Below are 22,893 nucleotides of genomic sequence, written 5' to 3' on the forward strand. Positions count from 1 at the left end.
TGATAGCATATTCAGAATCAGCACCCCAAAAATACCCCAAATTCATTAAAATATTTTGGACACCAGAAAAAAAAATGTTTTTTGTTGACCTGTGAAATTAAAACAAAACAAAGAGCACAGTCCGTTTTGCTGTGGCGATTCGCCTGGTCAGGAAACAAGAAGAAGAAAAGGTTCAACTTTCCTTATCCTCGCACCCAGCTCTGGACCTCCCATCACTAGGCACACCCAACACTGAATGAGCCAGAAGGCTGTGTATTTATCCTCTGGACTCCACCCTGGGGTGGAGATATGGTGAACAGCCTCCCACCCACTCTTTAGATGTTCATTAAACCTAGCCCCAAACATGGCCAATTAATCCCTCTCAGCACTTGGTGTGCTGGAGCATTTTTCTAGGTTTATATCACTGAAGCTAATAACCTCAGTGATACATATCTTCCCTCCAGTACTTTGCCAGTGACTTTACCATACTCCCTGCAGCTGGCAGCACTCATGAAGCTCCAAACCATGACACTCCAACCACTATGCTTGACTGCAGGCAAAACACCCTTGTCTTTGTACTCCTCATCTGGTTGCCTCCACATACATTTGACATCATCTGAACCAAATAAGGTTATCTTGGTTTCATCAGACCACAGGACATGGTTCCAGTAAGCCATGTCATTAGTCTGCTTGTCTTCAGCAAACTGCTAGTTTTCTTGAGCATCATCTTTAGAAGAGGCTTCCTTCTGGGACGACAGCCATGCAGACCAAATTGATGCAGTGTATTGTGTATGGTCTGAGCACTAACAGGCTGACCACCCACCCTTTTAACCTCTAAATTAATGCTGGCAGCACTCATACATCTATTTTGAAAAGACAACCTCTTGATATGACGCTGAGCACGTGCACTCAAGTTCTTTGGTTGGCCATGGCGAGACCTGTTCTGAGTGGAACCTGTCTTGTTAAACCACTGTATGGTCTAGGCCACTGTGCTGCAGCTCAGTGTCAGGGTGTTGGCAATCGTCTTATAGCCTAGGCCATCTTTATGTAGAGCAATAATTCTTTATTTCAGATCCACAGAGAGTTTTTCGCCATGAGGCGCCATGTTAAACTTCCAGTGACCAGTATGAAAGAGTGTGAGAGCTATCACACCAAATTTTAGACACTTGCCCCAGTCACACCTGAGACCTTGTAACACAAAGTCACATGACACCGGGAAGGGTAAATGGCTAATTTAGCCATTTTCACCTAGGGGTGTTCTCATGCCAGCAGTTTAGACATTAATGGCTGTGTATTTAGAGGACACCAAATTTACACTGTTATATAAGCTGTACACTACTGACTGCTATATATTGTATCAAAGTGCCTTATATTCAGTGTTGTCCCATGAAAAGATATAATAAAATATTTACAAAAATATTAGTGGTGTACTCACTTTTGTGATATACTAAACTTCCTATTTTGCCCTGATTGCTATGGTGACAGAACACCTTTAGGTCATTTCCCTATCCACATTTTTTTACAGGGCAATTATCCTTCCCTTACCCCCATGTTGCTTCCTTTTGCATCCCCCTAGCCCTGATTCTGACCATTTTGCCGCCATTTTACAGCACTGAAGTTCGGGTCCCCATTGATTTATATGGGGTTTGGGGTCCAGGGTCAATTTTGAGTCCAGCCATCCGGCGAACCTGAACATCCATGGGTTTGCTCATCCCTACTCTTATTCATTTGAGCTTGCTAATTACTAATTTAACCTCAATTGTAAATGACCCAAATAGGTTATTGTTTGTGGCTTGTTGTTCTTATGCAGGTAAAGTTCAAAGTAAAGTGTGCCCATAACTGGGCTGAAATGCTACCTAGCACCGCCGTAGCAGTTGTTCAAAGATGCACATTTTCCTTTTTCATCTCCTCGAGCCTGCAGTTTTGCTCCTGGCAACCTTTTTTTTTTAAACAAAGCAGCATCATGTACAGAGAAAATGATGGAAAGTTGTGTTTCTTTCATAGAAAACTGTCGCTCCATTCATGCTACCCAGACCACAGACAGCATGAATCAGAGTCGGACTGCACAATTGCAGCCAGATATGTTTTTCTCTGAAATCATCTGGCATTTCAGGGAAAACATAGGTTGAAGAGCCAGACAGGGACCCTAGGAATAGATGTGATTAGTCCAGAGCAGCCCTCGGCCAGCTTCTCTCCGCACCACTGTAGTTGAATAACTGTGTTTTCCCTATGTACATACATGGGACAGACCTGTCCATCAACTAGAGCTGTGCAAGTAGAAGCCAGCCTGGGGCGTCATTGAACTAATCACATCCTTTACTAAGGTCCTCGGCTAGCTATTACATATAGTTACATAGGTTGAAATAAGACCTAGGTCCATCGAGTTCAACCTTTCTCCACCAATTATACGTTATAATTCAAACGCTGCAGCGTTTCAGAGAGGCTGTGCTTCATGCTGTCTGTAGTCTGGGCAGCAAGAATTGAGTGACAAGTTCCCTGTAAAATTAGAATTCTGGATTTGTTGGTAATGGGTTTATGATGAGTATAACTTTGTGAGAGTAAGTGGTCCAGATGATTAAAAGAACCCAGGTGATAATCTTAGGAATTTTTTTTATTAAATTAAAAAGTCTGTGTGTATACCTTGCTACCTTGCTCCATAGAGCATTCCAATAATGAAGATAAATGAGATCTTTATCAGACCAGCTAAAAATATTCCTGCCCTACAATACCATAAAAATGACTGACAGAATAATCATCTCTGTTCATTATTAGTACTGTCATGTAGAAGACAGATGTCCCTCCGTTTTGCGGCATCATATAGATTACCCTGACATACCTGACTATCATGGCATTTTTTCTAATCTATTACGTGTTTTAGAGGTACAGGTTTGTAAGAGATGTAATAGAGAGGCTTGTGATATGAGGCGCTACATGGAGAGGTCTCCTGCACAGGAGATAGCAGATATTAGGGCTGGGAGCCGTATGGTTGCTATACCATTTTGGGGCTTACAAGTGTTTCACGAGGCATGAGATCTAGCAAAGTGACCAGTAGAGGTCTATGACTGATAGAGTTGAGCCATGTAACAGATGGATATTAAAGTGTTATTTGTTAGTTGCCACCTAAGTGGTAATGACTAAAGTGTATTGTTGGCCTGAATCATTATCAGTGTGGAGTCTACTGGGGTTCTGTGTGAGGGAACCAGTGGCTGGATAGTGATGTGCTACAATTGGGACTGCAATGAATGGACTTTAAAAGTGGTGATATAGTATGATCCATCTAGTTTTAAGAGCAACCAACCAAGTGTCAGGATGACTGATTTCGGAAAGAACCTGGAATGTTATCTGAGTGACCTGTAGTGAGCCTACTGCCCATAATTAGGAGATCACATGTGGGAGACTTCGGTAACTGTGACAGGAAGACCAAACTATAAAGACAAATGTAACAGAGCAAAGAGAAAGACCGGACTTTTGAGAGCTAAATCTGGGTTAAAGAGACACACTCATAAAGATTAGGCCCTGTATGGGAGATTGACGTCTGACAGGTTGTGGGACTGTAAGGCTGTGTGCACACGTAGCAGATTTTTTGCATTTTTTTCTCTATAAAAACGCTATAAAACCGCGAAAAAAACCGCTCACATTAAGCATCCTATTTAATAGAATGCAATCCGCATTTTTTGTGCACATGCTGCATTGTTTTCCTGAGCGGAATCGCATTCCAGAAAAAACGCAGCATGTTCATTAAATTTGCGGAATCGCGGGGATTCCGCACACCTAGGAATGCATTGATCTGCTTACTTCCCGCATGGGGCTATGCCCACCATGCGGGAAGTAAGCAGATCATGTGCGGTTGGTACCCAGGGTGGAGGAGAGGAGACTCTCCTCCACGGACTGGGCACCATATAATTGTTAAAAAAAAGAATTAAAATAAAAAATAGTGATATACTCACCTTCTGATGGCCCCGGAGTCTTCCCGCCTCTCAGCGGTGCACGTTACCGCTTCCGTTCCCAGGGATGCTGTGTGTGAAGGACCTGCGATGACGTCGCGGTCTCGTGACCGCGATGACGTCGCGGTCACGTGACCGTGACGTTATCGCAGGTCCTGCACACAAAGCATCTATAGGAACGGAAGCCGCTGAGGAGATCGGCTGCCTTCGGAAGGTGAGAATAACCATTTTTTTCTATTATTTTTAACATTCTATCTTTTAATATTGATGCTGCATAGGCTGCATTAATAGTAAAAAGTTGGTCACACTTGTCAAACACTATGTTTGACAAGTGTGACCAACCTGTCAATCAGTTTTCCAAGCGATGCTACAGATCACTTGGAAAACGTTAGCATTCTGCAAGCTAATTACGCTTGCAAAACGCTAGTTTTTAGAAGGAATATGCATGTCAATTCCGCATGCGATATACCCACGGCAGGAGTTGCTGAATTCTGCGACGTGTGCACTTAGCATTAGAGTACACCAGCATTTTGTTACCTATGTGGAAGCAACAGAGACCTGAGCAAGAGAAATGTTCTGTGTTTATTCTGCAACGATCAAGAAATATTCCTCTTAACTGTTGAATCTATGAAGCAAATTGTGCATTCTAGATTGACCGTAACCAAAATGCTTTGTGTGCCACTTTATTTATAGATGTGTTTTTAGTGCGAAGATTGTGTCTTGTTTTGCAATTTGTGCAATTAAAGGGAATCTGTCCCCAAAATTGGCCTGTAAACTAAGGCCACCGGCATCAGGGTTTATCTACAGCATTCTGTAATGCTGTAGATAAGCCCCTGATGTATCCTGACAGATAAGAAAAAGAGAAAAAGAGGTTATATTATACTCACCCAGGGTCAGTCCTGCTGCAGTCCGGTCCGATGGGTGTCGCAGTCCAGGTACAGCGCCTCCCATCTTCTTACAATGACGTCCCCTTCTTGTCTTCCTGCCGTGGCTCCTGTGGAGGCGTACTATGTCTGCCCTGTTGAGGGCAGAACAAAGTACTGCAGTGCGCAGGCGTTGGGAAAGGTCAGAGAGGCCCGGCGCCTGAGCACTGCAGTTCTTTGTCCTGCTCTCAACAGGGCAGACATAGTACGCCTCCACAGGAGCCACGGCAGGAAGACAAGAAGGGGACGTCATCGTATGAAAATGGGAGGCGCTGGACCCATACCACGACGCCCATCGGACAGCAGCGGGACCGCCCCTGGGTGAGTATAATATAACTTGTTTTTATCTTTCAGGATACATCGGGGGCTTATCTACAGCATTACAGAATGCTGTACATAAGCCCCTGATGCCGGTGGCCTTAGTTTATAGGCCAATTTTGGGGTGACAGATTCCGTTTAAGAAAAGGGGTTGAGCTGCAATGCCACACAACCCTGGACAAGTGTGTAATTATTTTTTAAAGAAATCTGTCAATGTTTTTCTAACCCTCTAGCTCCAGTTACTCGCTTGTCCCAGGGCAAGTGTCAGCCAGGCCTGACTCAGTTCTTCTATGGTCGCCTTCCTTTGTAGTAGTAATGACTTGAAGTCAGGTAACCCAGAGAACTCATCTGTCAGCAGCATCTTAGATTCCTGTGAATAACTGCTTCCCTGATTGAAGATACCAGATTTTCATACATTTACTGTTTTTGTGTGTATCTGCACACTTGGCTCTGCTTCATCTGTGCTACCTGCTCTTCTTGTTTGCTGTCCTGCATATCCCAATGTCCTAGTCCTTGCTGATCCACATGTTGACTTTCAAAACCAACCATCCTCTCTGGCCCATGCTGCTCATCCAGACCTACTACCTAGACAATCCACCTCACTATGTGAGACCATAATAGCTGCTTTTAAGTTTTTGGCTTGGAGTATTAGTTGAACTGTGTCCTGAAAATTTACCGTACAAGTGTTTCATGTTTTAAGTTTTTGTTGATTTTCTCTTTTTTTTTCTTCATATGATTATTAATATTTTCAAAACTGTGGTCTGCCTCAGTCAGCAGATGCTTGTCTTATTTTGAGTACCAATGTTGATGTTGGTGATAAGTACACAGAAGCAGTCAGTGTTTTTCTGGCACAAAAGGAGAACCAATAATGATAAGGATGTACTGTTCTGAGAGCAAACCTTACAGTTCAGGCTCTATTAATATCATCACCGCTTACAAAAACCGGCATGCAAATGTAATTCTCCCAGCACAATAGACACAATGGCCCCAGTGACGGATCTTATCTGTAGTTGTTTCAAGGCTCATGAGAAAGAACTGCTACTTCCAACCTTGGGGGAATGATGGGAGCAAAAGGCAGTAGCTTGATTAACCCCTATTGTACTTAAGACCTTAATGTCAGAAAGCAATGAGCATAGATCTCACTGAGCCATTTCTTAAAGATTAATATGAATGAGAATAAATGGCCGTGCAATAGAATGTCATGCGGCGCGATCTTCAACGCATCAGATGAATAGTAGATGGCTTATATTCGTTTCATACTAAGGTTGTGAATGTACAAACATACATATACTGTACTACGTGCATAGTGATAATTAAAATTATATTTTTACTTTATATTTTATTAAATGTATGTTATTTCCCAACTTTGAACTTGGCTGTTTCCATTGCCCCAAATGACCATGAATGTTAAAGCGCTCCACTGCTTATTTAAACTCCTTCTGACTCTGGTCATGCATTAAGGATTGATGGGAGGTCTGGAACTCCGGTTCTAATGACCCAGGCGTATCTACAGCTATCATACATTTATCGCCTATCCTTTTGATTATGGATTTTTCAGCATACGAACACAAAATCGGAAAGTTATATGTAAGGAAAACTGGTAATACGGAGAACCCTCACCTCTCAATAAAACAAAGTCTCGTTTTGCTCTGTCGGTGAAAAAAAGTTAAAAAAGCAGTCAGAATATGGCAATGCAAAGTGTGAAAAACATAAAGACTATTTAAATGTAATATGATTGCACTGACCAAAAGAAAAAAGTTTATCACTTTTAACACATAGTGAGCAACATAAAAACAGCAAAAATTCATGAATTGCTGTTTTATTATTCACTCTGCCTACCAAATTCTATAAAAAGAGCAATCAAAAAATGTTATGTAGTCCAAAAACAGTACCAACATAAGACCTCTCATAGTAATAATTCGGCACAAAAATAAAAAACTTGTAACTCTCGGCATACAGTGAAAACAAATACATTTTTATATAAAACTGTTTTTCACATGCAAAATATAAAAAAAATTTTTATAACCGTGTAATCATACTGACCTAAAAAATAAAGTTGTTTTATCACTTTTACTGCACATTGAACAGCGTAAAAAAAATTAGACAATCCTTGATTTTGTTGTTTTTGTTCTTTCTGTCTCCAAAAAAATCGGAATAAAAAGCGATTAAAAATGTCATATACCCACAAATGGCACCAATAAAAAATTCAACTCAGCATAAAACAAGTTCCTATTCAGATCTGTCATCTATCAATGCAAAAAAAGAGGTTTTCCATGTTACTGGTAGATCAAAGGTACTAGAAGAGCATCAGTGCTCCTAAAAACAATCAAGTAAAGCTCACTCTCCCAAGGCCGCACACTGTTGAGTCCCACAATGTGCCCAAACCAAAGGTAACTTCAACATGTAAAGCATTGCTGCAGAGGGGTTAACTCACTTAAAGGGGTTTATTGACCTGTCCGCTGGGCAGCTCATCAATATGAGATTGGTGAGACGTCAGACACCTAGCACACCCACCGATCAGCTGAAAACTGCTGCAGCAGCTGGAGCAAAGTGATGTATGGGTAGAACACAGCAGTACCATGCATTGCTTAGTGGCCACAGTACTGCACTTTCTCTCCCATTCAAGCGAATGTACTGCAATACTTGGCAGTGGCCACCGAGTACAGAATGGCGGCTGCTGTATTCCGCCTGTATATCTTTGCTTTTAGACCACTGCTTTCACAGTTTTCAGCTAATCAGTGAAGGTGTCGGACTCCCACCCATGTCCTATTGAAAAATGTATGGCGCTCCTGTCTACACAAGCACAAGATGGGCACTAAGTATTGGGCACAAAAATGGCATACTTGCTATTTTTACTCTGCAACATCCACTGCATGCTAATTTTGGGAAAATCCCCGTATAGTCACTACACCTGTATAATTCCTTAAATATAATTTGCAGATTGGAGTCACTTTTTTTTTTTTTTATTTCTACTGGTTTAGCCCTTTTAGCAGTTCTGCAATTGGTGTCCACAAGCCACTCCAGTAACCTGTGCCTTTAATGCCAAATGGTGCTTTTTCTTCTTCTGAGTCCTGCTGTGTGCCCAAAATAAGTGCATGACTATTTATAGGGTATTGCCGAATTTGGGGAAAAATAGTGTAATAATTCACAGGGTTTTTTTTCTTATTAGTCATAATGAAGATTAAAAATTTTGTGCTAAATCTACTTATTATTGTATCACATCTTATTTTTAAATTTCATACAGCTCAATAGTAAAGAAATCACACCCCTGCTATGTACCCATCACATATTGGGTATTGGCAGGAAAAATTGCTTTAAAAACTGTGGGGTTCATTTTTTCCTGTTTCCTTTCTAAAAATGAAAAATTTGGAACTAAAATAACATTTATTGTCGAAATTGCATAATTTTTCATATTCACATCCTAATGTTTATAAACTTTTATGAAGCACCTGAGAGTTCAAAAAAGGTCCATACAACCCTTGATGAATTCCTTTCGACTGTATTAGCACTTTGGGATCTCTGGAAATGTGACATGGCATCCACAATTAAAAGCAAAAGTCAAAAAGTGCTCCTTGCCTTCTGTGCCATGCTGTGTGCCCACACAGTAGATTCTGGTATCCATGCGCTCAGAAGAAATTGCTTAACAAAGTATTTATGCATTTTTTCTCGATACAGATTGCGAAAATGAATAATTTGATGGTAAAACAACATTTTAGCTGAAAGAATATCAATTTTAATTTTTTTAATTTCACTTTGAATTCAATTATGTGAACTACCTGAGGAGTTAACAAAACTTCCTGAATACGGTTTTGAAATATAGATTTATGAAAGACCCTTCAAAACTGTAAAAAATAAAAATTTTGTAAACTCTCTTAAAAAAAAAAAAAATTGTTGCTAAACTTTAACGCTTCCAACATTGTAACAAAATTAAAAGGGCGTTTAAAAAATGCTGCTGCTGAAATGTCATTTCGAACATCCAGACCAATGTTATGCTATATAGCCATGCACATGGCCGGTTTATTTTCCCCGGACAGTCGGTCTGCAGAGAAAATCGCTGCATGTCCGAATTTCATCTGATATTCCGATCACACTCAGCCATGCAAGTCAGTAAGCCTGTGGAAAACATCAGACTGTACTTGGATGTCATCAGAGATTAGTCCAATTTCTACAGACTTGCAGAATGGAGAAGATGGAGAAATGATGGAGAATCGGATCACATTATGATTACACTCTGAACCGAGTTTGATCAGAGTGTGAAATGCATAATCGGACCAATTCTCTTGTATGAGAGAATCTATGGCTGTCTGCACCTAGCCTAAAAGTGATACGTCAGATTTGAAAAATGGGGTTGTGTCAGGAAGGTAAAAATGGGCGTTGGCGGGTAATAGTGAAAGAAAAGGCACTTTTCCGATTAGACACATGTTATTGGTTCCAATTTTGATCCTCTTTTCCCGGGAAAAAGACAAAACAGTTTAGATTAAACCAATTTTTAACTGACCATATAAACAGTATTTGATGTGTTGTAGTTTCCCGATCAAGTTTTCTAAGGTTTATAAAATGTAAAAATTCGTGTTAGACTTTTTTTTTTTTTTACTATCTACCGGTTGAATAATGCAACGATTCCATTTCTCCAAGTAATCTAAAGAACACAGAACCTTTCTTCTATGTGTGTGCTAACAGAGCAATATAATACATTAGATGGTGGACATTTTAAAGTCCACTGCGATGATCCAAGCATTTATCATTTTCTGCATTGCATGATGTCCACAACGGTTGTTTTGCATTCGATAAATTCATGAACCCAAGGACACTCTGGCTACGTGTGGATATTTTATCTTCCCCACTGGTTATATCGACCAAAGTGCATCAGAGAGAATGAAAAATTTAGCTTTGCGCTTTCATCTCCTTTCTTTTGAATTCTGCAGGGGAAACTGTTTAAGTAAGATAGGGTAAAATGAGCATTGGAGAAGGTTGCTGTACGTTGAATGAAAGCCGGACAGATAATTACATATTGGGCCTTCCAAAAGAACGGGTCCTTCTGATTTTTTTTTCCTTCCTCTTTTTTCCTGGCATTCCATCTTTGAAGTACATTTCTTTGCACCTGAATATCAACAGATGCAACGGCTGGGCTCAAATTCCAGCACATTTCCCTTTCCCAAAATAACTTACAATTTATGTGTTTATTTTATTAATGCAACATTGTATTTCAAAGGGAAGGGTCATCTTGGTGAATTTTCACTTAAACTTTTTTATATTAGCAAATTGCATTTATACAACTACCTAATAATATATCTATTCGCACAATCGCTGCCTTTATAAATCTGTACAAGTAACATCCTTTCCTTTGCAAACATATGTTGAAACTAAAGCTAAGTTGAAGGCTAACATCATTCTTTTTACTGGCTCCCTTTGTGTAGAATAGTGCTGGAGTATTATTATTTTACTAGCTTATAATTTCCATTTAATTAATTTCCACAGCGATTTAAAGACATAATCATCACTGTCGTCATTGAGGCTCACAATCGAAACTCCCTATCCATATGTCTTTGAGGTTTGTGAGGAAACCATACACCCAAAGGAAATCCCCGCAAACACGGGGAGAACATGCAAATTCCCTGCAGTTGTCGTCCTTGGTTGGATTTAGACCCAGGAGTCCAGCTCTGCAAAGCTTTTGTTTTCACTTTTCTTGTGCGGGACTTTATGTCGTTGCACAGTACCATATTAAGTCTATAGATGCTAATCTCTTCTCACAGGCTCTCTAGTCCATGGACTGTTTATTTATATTTTTTTTACAAAATTATATAGAAAATGAATGCAGAAAATTTACAAAAGCAATATAATACGGGTAGGGGAAGAGAATACATGTAGTACAAGGGCCTACTGAAAGCTTTTGTATGGGTCTGCAGGATAACTTTTTATCTTTTGTAAATAAATCAAAGTCCAATTTTCCTCCATAATTCTGGTTGATGCCACAGCTGCTCAAACAAGGAGTTATTCAGTCAAATTTGTCGGCTGCAGACCACATATGCGGAGAACATTGCAGCTCTAACAATAGTAACGGTAATATTGCTCACAAAGGTCATATTTAAGGGTTTTGTTCCCTACTTATAATTGAAAAGATTTTCTTTTGGAATTTTTTTATATTGTTACTCATGTATATATACAGACGTAGAACATGAACTCTCACAGATCCACAGTGTAAATTGCAGCTGGTCCCCTCTATACATGGTGAAAGGGCTTGTCCAGAGGCTCACAAAAGTGACCATTAGTCTTATAATAAAGTACTATCTAATTAGTTTTCATTAAAGTATGTTCTGATGGTAAAAATTTTGAAGAGGTCATGTTATCTCAAAAGTTTAGCATTGTTTCTGAAAGCAGTGATGCGCCATCACATCTCTACCTCACTGGGAGCTGCCTGCACCACCTTGTATGTGTCTGTGTCACTGGTGATGGAGGTGAAAAAGGCCTGGTTTTGTGTCGCATTGATGATCAGATTGGTAATTTTCATCTTTTGCTCTTCCCTAAGGGTATGTGCACACAGCGTTGTTTAGATACTGGTACAGCTACCAAATTTTCCCAGGTGAAGCCGCTTCAAGAAGCCGCTTCAATAAGACTCTGGTGGTCGTTTTCCGGAGGCGACTTTGACATTGTTATTGCGATGGAGTTTTCATTCTATACTGTTAAGTGCAGTGACATATAAAAGTTTGGGCACCCCTGGTCAAAATTACTATTATTGTTAACAGTTAAGCAAGTTGTAAATGAAATTATCTCTAAAAGGCCTAAAGTAATATACATATATATTCATCTTTTACATTTTAAAAATTACTTTAAAATTACAAAAAGGAAAAGGGACCTATGCAAAAGTTTGGGCATCCTGCATGGTTAGTACCTAGTAGCACCCCCTTTTGAAAGTGTCAGTTTGTAAATGCTTTTTGTAGCCAGCCAAGAGTCTTTTCAATTCTTCTTTGAGGGATTTTCATCCATTATTCCTTGGAAAATTCTTCCAGTTCTGTGAGATTCCTGGGTCGTCTTGCATGCACTGCTATTTTAAGGTCTCGCCCCAGATTTTCAATGAGGTTCAGATCAGAGGACTGTGAGGGCATTGTGAAAACTTTCAGCTTGTGCCTTTCGAGGTTGTCTATTGTGTGTTTTGATGTGTGTTTAGGATCATAAAGAATTTGCTGAAATTTCATTGAATCCACTCTTCCCTCTACCCGTGAAATGTTCCTCGTGCCATTGGCTGTAACACAACCCCAAAGCATGGTTGATCCACCTTCGTTCTTAATGGTTGATGAGATGTGACCAGAGAGTTCTATTTTAACCTAGTCGATCTTGGGAGACTTGCTCCCAAAATGCATCAAGCTTATTTAGATGTTATTTTGCATACTTCTGATGCTGAATTTTATGGTGAGTATGCAGAAGAGGTTTTATTCTGATGACTCTTGCATGAAAGCCAAATTGGAGTTGTGCTACATCAGATACACCTGCCCAAGAGTCTGATAAATCTTTCTGAAGGTCTTTTGCAGTCAAGTGTGGCTTCTGATTTGCCTCTCTAGCAATCCTTTGAGCAGCTCTCTTCCAGACCTTATGTTGACCTCCACTGTTCCTGTTAACTACTGTTACTTAATTACAGTTCAAACTGAGGAAAGGGCGACTTGAAAATGCTTTGCTATCTTCTTATCTATTTCTCCTGCTTTGTGAACCTCCACTATTTTTATTTTTAGAGTGCTAGGCAGCTGCTTAGTAGAACTCATAGTTGCTGTTTTTTGGCACAAGGTTAAAGGACGCTGGGTTTTTATAAGCCTGGGATATTTGCATTACCTGGCCTTTTCTAACAATGATAGTGAACAAGTAATAACCCTAACATGCTAATAAGGTTTGAAACCTTGGTTAAAGTTATCTGAGCACACAAATCTCCAAGGTTGCCCAAACTTTTGCATCAACCCGTTTTGCTTTGTAATTTTTAAAATGTGAAAAATAATAATATAATTTTTTTTGCCTAAAATAGAAAGGAAATGTTTTATCTTTAACTTTAGTCCTTTTATAGATCATTTAATGTTCAGTTTTCTTAACTGTTCACAATAACAGTAATTTTAACCTAGGGTACCAAAACTTTTACATGCCACTGTAGAGAGAGTAGGTGTCTTCTCAGCGCAAGCTACCCAAAATATGAACATGTCATTTATTTTACACGCAGAAACGTGACACAGGATGAAACATGCACAGCCTTGTTATTTTGACTTTGCTGTGCACTGGGTTCATTTTATGGGGTGCTTTTGTGGCATTTTTTCAGCAGCAATCTGCCAGAAAAAGATTTTGTGTGCACATACTCTAGGATAAGCTTGTTGTGGGGATGCAGCTCTTAAATTTAAGGAATTATCTCATGTTCAGGACTGCACCGCTCCTCTGCTTTCCTGCATGCTGAGAAGCTGTGCACATGTGATGGTTGACAGTTCAGGCTGGCAGCATTGTTGTGATGATGGTCCAAACTGTGCAGTCTCCCATGACGCGAGAAGCGGCAGTTTTACTTCTGCAGCACTGATGGAGCGCAGGAGGGGATTGAAGTTGGCCAGTCAGAGCAGTGTTTGCAAGCCGTAAATCAAAGAATTTGAAACAACATGCTTCTTACCTAGAATATTGGCTACCTCTGATGCAAAGCAGTGGTGGCCCATAACTTAGGCAATGAGCAGTTCATTATAGAATGCTGTATATGAGCCCTGAAAGGTGATGGCTGTATCTCTTATCAGCCAAGCCTGGTGATAGGTTCCCTTTAAAGGGGTCTTTAGTCACTTTACCAGTACATATGGCTTGTCAGCATTTGAGTTAAACTATAGAAAGTTAAGGATTTAGCCTATTTTGTCTAATTGTGCCAAATCGTCACCATTCATTCCATTTCACGCTAAGAAAAGATTAGGATGAGTAACATAGCTTGGAAATTAGATGTGCTGTATTTGCTCCTCCTGTATGGCCTGGTTATTGTATTATCTTGGCTCTGGTAGTAGTTAAAAACAGGCAGTCAAAAAGTGTCAACATAACCTGTGACCCCAGTGATGAACAAGGGTAGTAAGACCTCAAATTCTGATTACTGAGTAGCTCAGATTCTGTATATCTCTAAGGATTTGGTGATCATTCAACCTTTCAAGGTCAGAAACACATAAGGAGAGTACCAGTGGTACATATTGGTTACTCTATTTATAAACTGGCACATGATATTCTATTCTTCTTCTTGAAGGGCAAAATAGCATTCTCCGAGCTTACCCATACCTGGGAGGCACTGATCAGTGACCTCGGTTTGTTGTACCATATGTTCTTCTTTTTTCATATCAGCGTTTTATTGCTGTAAGTTTATTTCTTTGAATAATGCATCAGAAGAACTGTCAGCATGTAGACACAGGGCTTTAAGACTGCACAAAGCTGTAATGAAGACTGACATTTGGAGACTAGAAATGGTAAAATCTCCACCGATAGACCTGTGTGTTTTCTCTTAGCTTTAAAAAAAAAAAAAAAAAAAAAAAAAAAAAACTAAAGAAAAAAAAATATTTCTTATCCTTCTTTGATCGTTTCTGTTCCTTTTTATTAACTTTTTCCCAAACTGTATTCTCTACTTGCATATCTCAGTCTTTGACACACAGTTTTTGAAGCGCTTCCTGCTTTTTGGCAATTGTTATGAATTATATTTTCTCAGAAATTATAAGGATTCTCCAGCTTGTGATGATTCAGGGCAATGTGGCTCTTTGGAAGGCTGTTGTCTCTCTATTTCCTCCTTCATTTAGTGTAGGTAACTGTCATGCGTAATTTTAGTGATATAAGTTTTCGTCAGGTGTGGATAAAATGCCGCAGCGTAAGAATGCTTTTAAAATAGAAGTGTTTATAGTTTATCAATTGACACAATGAAAAGTGAATGAATGAATAAAAGAAATATCTAAATCACATCAACATTTGGTGTGACCGCCCTTTGCCTTTAAAACACCATCTATTCTTCTAGATTCACTTCACCTGCACACAGTTTTTGAAGGAACTTGGCAGCGAAGTTATTCCAAACATCTTGGAGATCTTCTGTGGATGTTGCTTGATCAAATCCTTCTTTCTCTTCATGTAATTCCAGACAAACTTGATTTTGTTCAGACTAGGCCTCTGTGGGTGCCATATCATTACTTCCAGGACTTCTTGTTCTTCTTTACGTTAGAGTTTATAAAGGGGTATTCTCAAGTTTAAAAGTTATCATTTGTCCAGGAAATCGGAGATAACTTTCTATATCCGACCGCTGTAAACCCCACTGATCGGAAGAGCTCGGCTGAATGGATCGGAGGATGATCATCATGCACACTACAACTCCATATATTCTTAATGTGAGTGCTGAAGATTGCTAAGCTCTTTGCTCAGCTGATCTTCGGCACTCCTATTAGAATGAAAGGAGAGGCAATGCACATCCAAACAATTCAGCCAGGCTCATCAGAGTTCGGGATCGATGAGGGCCATGACTGTCAGACTATGAATGATTGGAAAGTTGTCCCTTGTCCAGCTTGACAGGGTCCTGGAGGACCAAAACGTTAGCCAGGGCTTTACCCAGGGCAGCATGGTGGCTCAGTGGTTAGCACTGTTAATTTGCAGCGCCAGGGTCCTGGGTCAATTTCCCACCAAGGACAACATCTGCAAGGAGTTTGTATGTTCTCCTCATGTTTGTGTGGGTTTTTTCCTGGTTCTGCGGTTTGCTCTCACACTCCAAAGAAACACTGATCTAGCTTGTGATTCCCAATGGCGACAGTGATGATAATGCCTATAAAGTGCTCTGGAATTAATGGCGCTATACAATTGAGTAAAATAAATAGATGAGCCATCTTGTTAACGTGTGGTGCCCCTGAACATTATATATTGAGTTGCTGACACATCAATAAATATATTTTTCTTCACTGCAACTTAGCGGTGTTGTGGTCTTTCCTATATTATTGTTTATACAGGTTGGCCACAATTTTGTGTGCCCAGAATGATTGTTAAAGGTGTTGTCCAGGTTTGGGGTTCAAGTCTGCAGTCACTGTATGTGACTGCAGATTTGTGAATCCTCCAAGTGTGCATACTGCACACTGTCAGGTTTCTCCAACACTGGAAGCAGGCGGACGTGTGACTGCTAATATACTATATTCCGTTAAGTGCCCACTAGACATGTGTTGGCCTCACTCAATACAAGTGATTTGAGATAGGATGGACACATCTAGTCAGAATGCAGATTGCATACTTGCGATCACATGACCGCCTGCTCTCGGTACCGACACCAGAGAATACTGACAGTGCTCAGACAGTCTACAGTCACATAAAGGGGTTGTCCACATTTGGGATTCAAGTTTGCAGTCACTCCAATACGTTATTGGCACATAAAGTGTCATGTTATCGGCAGCACATTTCCTGTTTTACACAAGACAATGTGCTGCCGATGACTGATGACTGCTTAAAAATCATTGCAGCTAGTCATAGCGCTTGGCAAACACTTGACGAACAAGCAAGTCTCTTTATCTACTATATAATTGTCTAAGGGTCACTTCCGTCTTTTTGTCTGTCCTTCTGTCTGTCTGTCGCGAATATTCATTGGTCACGGCCTCTGTCTGTCATGGAAATCCAAGTCGCTGATTGGTCGTGGCAAAACGCCCATGACCATTGCCACAACCAATCAGCGACAGCCACAGCCTGGCAGCGAAATGGCCGCTGCTTTACTGCCCTGCAGTCAGCGCTGGGCGCTCACACAGGGTTAATGCCAGCGTTAACGGACCGTGGTGTAACGCACTCCATTAACGCAGCTATTAACCCTGTGTGACCAACTTTTTACTATTGATGCGGCGTATGCAGCATCAATAGTAAAAATATCTAATGTTACAAATAATAATAATAATAAAAAAAAGGTCATTCTTATCTTCCGACGTCACACGCTGTCCTCAGCAGTGCAAGCGGCAGGTTCCGGTGCCAAGGATGCTATGCGAGAAGGACCGCCATGACGTCACGGTCATGTGACCGCGACGTCATCACAGGTCCTGCGCTCATACCAACCCTGGGACCGAAAGCTGCCGCATGCACCGCACACAGGCGCCAGGACTTCAAGGGGCCTTCGGAAGGTGAGTATATGTTTATTTTTTGCTTTAAGTCTTTTTTAACCGCGCATATAGTGCCCAGATTGCTATATACTACGTGGGCTGTGTTACATACTGCGTGAGCTCTGTTATACTACAGCTCTGTGCTATATACTATGTAGCTGGGCAATATACAACATGACTGTGCAATATACAACGTGACTGTCCAATATACAACGTGGCTGTGCAATATACTACGTGCTCTGTGTTATATACTATGTAGCTGTGCAATATACTATGTGGCTGTGTCAGTTCTGTTATATACTACGTCGAGTGTGCAATATACTACGTGGCTCTGTTATATACTACGTGGCTGTGCAATATACTACGTAGCTGTGCAATTTACTAATGTGCCTCTACAATATACTACGTGGCTATGTTATATACTATGTGGCTCTGCTATATACTACGTCGCTGACCAATATACTACATAGCTGTGCAATACACTATGTAGCTGTGCAATATACTATGTGGCTGTGTCAATTCTGTTATATACTACGTCGACTGTGCAATATACCACGTGGCTCTGTTATATACTACGTGGCTGTGCAATATACCACGTGCCTCTACAATATTCTATGTGGCTATGTTATATACTATGTGGCTCTGCTATATACTACGTGGCTGACCAATATACTACATACCTGTGCAATACACTACGTGGCTATGTTATATACTACGTGACTGTGTTATATACTACGTAGCTCTGCTATATACTACGTGTGCTGTGTTACATACTACGTAGCTCTGTTATATACTACGTATCTATGTTATATACTACGTCGGTTGTGTTATATACTACGTCACTGTGCAATATAGTACGTAGACTGTGCTGTATACTACCTACATATTCTAGAATACCCAATACGTTAGAATCGGGCCACCATCTAGTAACCTATATTCATGCTTACCTAAAAGCTCATTCCCCAATCGGCCTGTGCAACTGGACCCTTATTATGCACAACAAGATGAATTACTGGGTACAATATCTTTGCTGGAATACTTTACATATTGGGAGACCATTAGAAAGTTTAATTTACTGTATCCATAGCTTGATCAGGTTTCCTCTCTGAACTTTAGGATTAACAAAAATATAAATTATTCCTAACCTGTAAATCCTTGGTTATAATATATCGCCTTCTGTTCCTTGGCAGATTAAATTTTCATCAGCACTGTATTTATTAAAAAACAAAACAAAAAACTTCAGAGTTTCTAGCATAAAACTTAGCTAATTTGTGCGTAAAAGATTGTATTTTTCAGACATGATGGGATGGACTTTCTGTAGATATTGTATGTTTATTAATATCTTATTTGCTAAGAAATTAATTTTAAAGCACTAAGCTTAAATCTAATGCTCCGAGGCTTGATTTGCGGAAAACTGTTTTTACGCTGTAAATGATTGTGAAAAAATATGATTGCATACGCGAAAGAGCCTGCTGTTGCTTACTATGCAGAGACATGGAAGCATTTAATCCATTCATTACCCTTTTTTCAGATAAGATTAGACTGAATTAAATACTCGTACACTGGTTCAGGGGTACTTCTGTCTCTGGCTAGTTGTGTTCATTTCACATCCTTTAAATAAATGTGTATTTTAATTCAAGAATCCCAGTCCAACCAGTAAAAATATAAAGCTCAACCCATATCCCTGTTTTAAAACATTTCCATTTAGTTATACAGAATGTCCATCCTTGATCACCATTTTGTTTATTTCAATAGCTTAAAAATTGTGTACCGATTAATTTATTTCTAAACCGTAATTTTTATTGAGAATTATAAAACACTAGATTGTGGCCCGATTCTAACGCATCGGGTATTCTAGAATATGCATGTCCCCGTAGTATATGGACAATGATGATTCCAGAATTCGCAGCAGACTGTGCCCGTCGCTGATTGGTCAAGGCAACCTTTATGACATCTACGTCGATACTGTGCCCGTCGCTGATTGGTCGAGGCCCAGGCGGCCTCGACCAATCAGAGACGCGGGATTTCCAGGACAGACAGGAAAACCCTTAGACAATTATATATATAGAAATTTACCGTAATTAGAAAAAGAATAGCCTGTTACCAATCTAAAGAAATATATTTGGAAATTAGTTAGCACTCAGCCCCAGATCAATTTAATTAGGAAAGGTTTGTTTTTTTTTGTTCTTCGACTGGTGCTTATGAAAAATATGAAGCATGGCAGTTACTCAGCTTCCCCTGCTCCAACAATGCATCTATCTTCCTCACTGCTCAGGACTTTGTTGTCACAAATACAGTGCACGTGACTGCTGCAGTCCAGTGATTAGCTGCAGCAGTCACATGCGCCGTAGTTTTGACGTCAACACTTCAGCTTGTCAACAAAGACCAGAGCAGCAGCAGAGAAGCATCTCTAGAGCAGAAGAGGCTGAGTAACTGTTGATTCTGATATTTTCAGATTACAAGTTGATGGATATACAAAATCTTTCCCTTAAACCCTCTTTTAAATAAATGTATTCACCCTTTGAATCCCCGTGTAGCCTAAATTAATTAACTGATTATTTTTTTTATGGCACACAGAAATGGCCTGTAGAAATGAAGTGCAATAGTATTGAGGCACTTTGCATAGGATAGACATAAGAATTCCTCATGGATTAGCAGAACTAACAGGTTTTGTACAGATGTAGTTGTACCTGGTACTGCAGATCTGCCCATTCCAGGGTGTTGCTCTCAGCTCCTAAGAACCATAATATTTTAAACGTGTTTCTTCTATTTTCTAGGGGATTCCTTCACTCAGTTCCGGTTTGCTGATGAAAAAGGCTGGGCTGCTGAGAATCTGGGTAGTACGCAGGTAGGAGCTTGTGTATATGTATCAGAAGTGATAATGTATGTACAGGACACAGCTACTGCTATCACCGGGTATGGCAGACTCTGTTCTATATCTCTTATATATTAGAACCTGTTAGTAAAAAAAAAAAGACAATTTTCCCATAAAGCATACAAAGATTCTTTTTTTTGGATTAAATTGGCCAAAGTGGCCATTTATGAACAAACACATAACAAATAACCAATTTTAAATATTACCTTAAAGGAGGTGTTTTTTTTCTAGCTACCAGATCTGTCACCGTATTACTTAAAATTCTCAACTGACCATTTTACCCTTAGGCTTCTTTTACACTTGCCGTGATTTTTGCCGCCCGTTTTTGCGGGCCTTTTTGCTGCAATTTTCACGGTCTCCCGCAAAAACGGGCCTCAAAAATCTTGCGGATTGACGTTTTTCTGGTTTTGAATACTAGGGAAAAAGTATTGAAACAGAAAAAAACGGCTTTCCGTTGTTTTTGTGGCCCCATTGATTTTCAATGGGGGCCGTGTCCGTAAGCCGTGAAAAATATCGAGAAGACTCAATATTTTTTCACGGCCGTAAATACGGCCCTCATGGCCGTACGGCATGTGGCGCTCCGATGATTTTTTGCAGCCCGTTTTTGCGGCCCCATAGAAATGTATTGGGGCCAAAAAAACAGGCCCAAACATACGGCAAGTGTAAAAGAAGCCTTAGCCGTAAAGCCCAGATCAAGATCACCACACTAAGATTACACATGGTAGATTAACCACGCTATATACAGCTCTGGCAAAAATTAGACCACTGCAAAATGTTCAGTTTGTCTGATTTTTCTGTACGAATTTCCAAGCAATAATTTTTGTGTTTTTTTCTGCCAAAGAAAAATGGTCAAAATAAAAAAGAACAGGGCTTTCAGACCTCAAATAATGCAAAGAAAACAAGTTCATAATAATTTAGAAACAACAATACTAATGTTTTAACTCAGTCAGGAAGAGTTCAGAAATCAATATTTTGTGGAATAACCATGATTTTTAATCACAGCTTTCATGCGTCTTGACATGCTTTCCACCAGTCTTTCACACTGCTTCTGGCTCAAAAATGTAAGCAGTTCTTCTTTGTTTGATGGCTTGTGACTATACATCATCCTCTTGATTACATTCCAGAGGTTTGCAATGGGGTTCAGGTCTGGAGATTGGTCTGGCCATGACAGGGATTTGATGTGGTGGTCTCTTAATTTTTGCCAGAGCGGTGTATAACCTATTGTGTGTGTATGTGTATATATAATCTGTATATATAACCGCCAGTTGGGACTTCTGGCCGCTGTCCCCAAATCATGCTCCGGAAGTACTATGTCCCTGAAGTCTTTCACTGTGTTCCAGGTGCATGCGTACTAATGCTTTTCGGCTTTGCTCGCAGTTGGGCAAAGCATACTGCGCACTCGCAGAAGGCAATTTGAAGGCGCACGCGAGGGACCTGTATGCGAACAACGCTATTCACAGAACGGAATGCGTACAGCTCGTCAATTTGGGGTGGGGAGAGGGGCCAGAACAAACGCCCATCGGACTGGACCAAGGATATTTCCATACAGCGCGGGAGAAATATAAAAGGTTCTTATGGGGGATTCCTGGGGAGTCGGGGGGTTTCACAAGTAGTTGGGGAATATATAGCTCACACTCTATTAGATGATATTTTTAGTTGATAGGCAAAAAAACTGGTGACAGGTTCCCTTTAAGGCCTTTGTACTTGTCCAGCTTGGTCTTATTCTTGATCATTACACCCTTCTGTAGTTCTGTTAGTTGGCTGACTTCCCTTCTTGTCACCTTGATTTTTGTCTCCAGTCTTCTTTTCCAAGGGGGGTGCGTACTTCTGTTGTTCTTGCTGGTTGTATAGCCAAGCATTTCCATGATTGCTGAGGCAGTAGCATAGATCGGTTTATTAGTTTGAGTTATGGCGGTGGTAGGTATTGATGTAAGTGCTCTGTTGGCATCTTCTAGCATACTGTCTGGTGGTGATTCTTTGCTGAGTCAATCTCTGGTATTGATGGGTATAACAATAGCACTTCTAAGGAGAAGATGCGAGCAGCTTATCTGTAGTAGGGAAAAGCTCGGTACTTCTGGTAGGTAGGTGCTCAAGTTGGACCTTGGCCAATAATATAGTAGATAAGAATCTTGGCATTTAGATATGATGAAAGATGGAAACTTTAATGGGTAACAGCAACCAGGTTGTTAAACGTTTCGGCCTATACAGCAGACCGTCACCAGTACATGGATTGCCCAGGAAAACTGCTTAGTCTAAGGACACAGCGCTATGGTACGACAGCAGTATCTGAGTGCCAAGTTTCTTATCTGCAGCTTATCTGTGACAGGTCAATATCAGTCTACTCTGGAGTTGCCAACTTGATTTTTATTTTATTTTTTTATAAGCTGCCCATAAAAAAAAAAAATAATGGACAGCTAACATTTTTTTTACGGACAATTGGAAAACCATAAACAACAAACAAATAACAAACAACCATTAACAATTTAAGTGATGTATGTCTACAGCCATAAATATGAAATGTAAAATGATGACAGTTACAGTCATAAAAATCTGAACAAGTTTTCCAGCTTTAAAAAAAACACAGACACGTCATTTTACAGACAGGGGTATTTATTCTATTTTACAAACTGTCCAGGAATTTATGGATGTATGGCAATTGTGATCTGATGATGTCTTTGCTGTCCTACATACTTTTTTTGATGAAATGTTGCAAAATTCTTTTATGTTTTGTGAAATTGGTAGGTTCGTTCGGTGATGTGGAGAAAGTGGCACTG

The 22,893-nt window shown here is 40.1% G+C and overlaps 1 protein-coding gene across 1 annotated transcript in view; it reads left to right on the top strand.

Moving 5' to 3' along the window:
• The window catches only part of AVEN (apoptosis and caspase activation inhibitor), a 661,464-nt gene that overhangs the window by 539,169 nt on the left and 99,402 nt on the right, over positions 1-22,893 (top strand). Inside the window, exon 3 of the mRNA XM_077263370.1 lies at positions 20,022-20,092. Coding sequence (XP_077119485.1) covers positions 20,022-20,092 — 71 coding nt within the window. The remainder of the gene's footprint in view (positions 1-20,021; positions 20,093-22,893) is intronic.

This window comes from Ranitomeya variabilis, chromosome 1, assembly GCF_051348905.1.
Source record: "Ranitomeya variabilis isolate aRanVar5 chromosome 1, aRanVar5.hap1, whole genome shotgun sequence".
Classification (NCBI taxonomy): Eukaryota; Metazoa; Chordata; class Amphibia; order Anura; family Dendrobatidae; genus Ranitomeya; species Ranitomeya variabilis.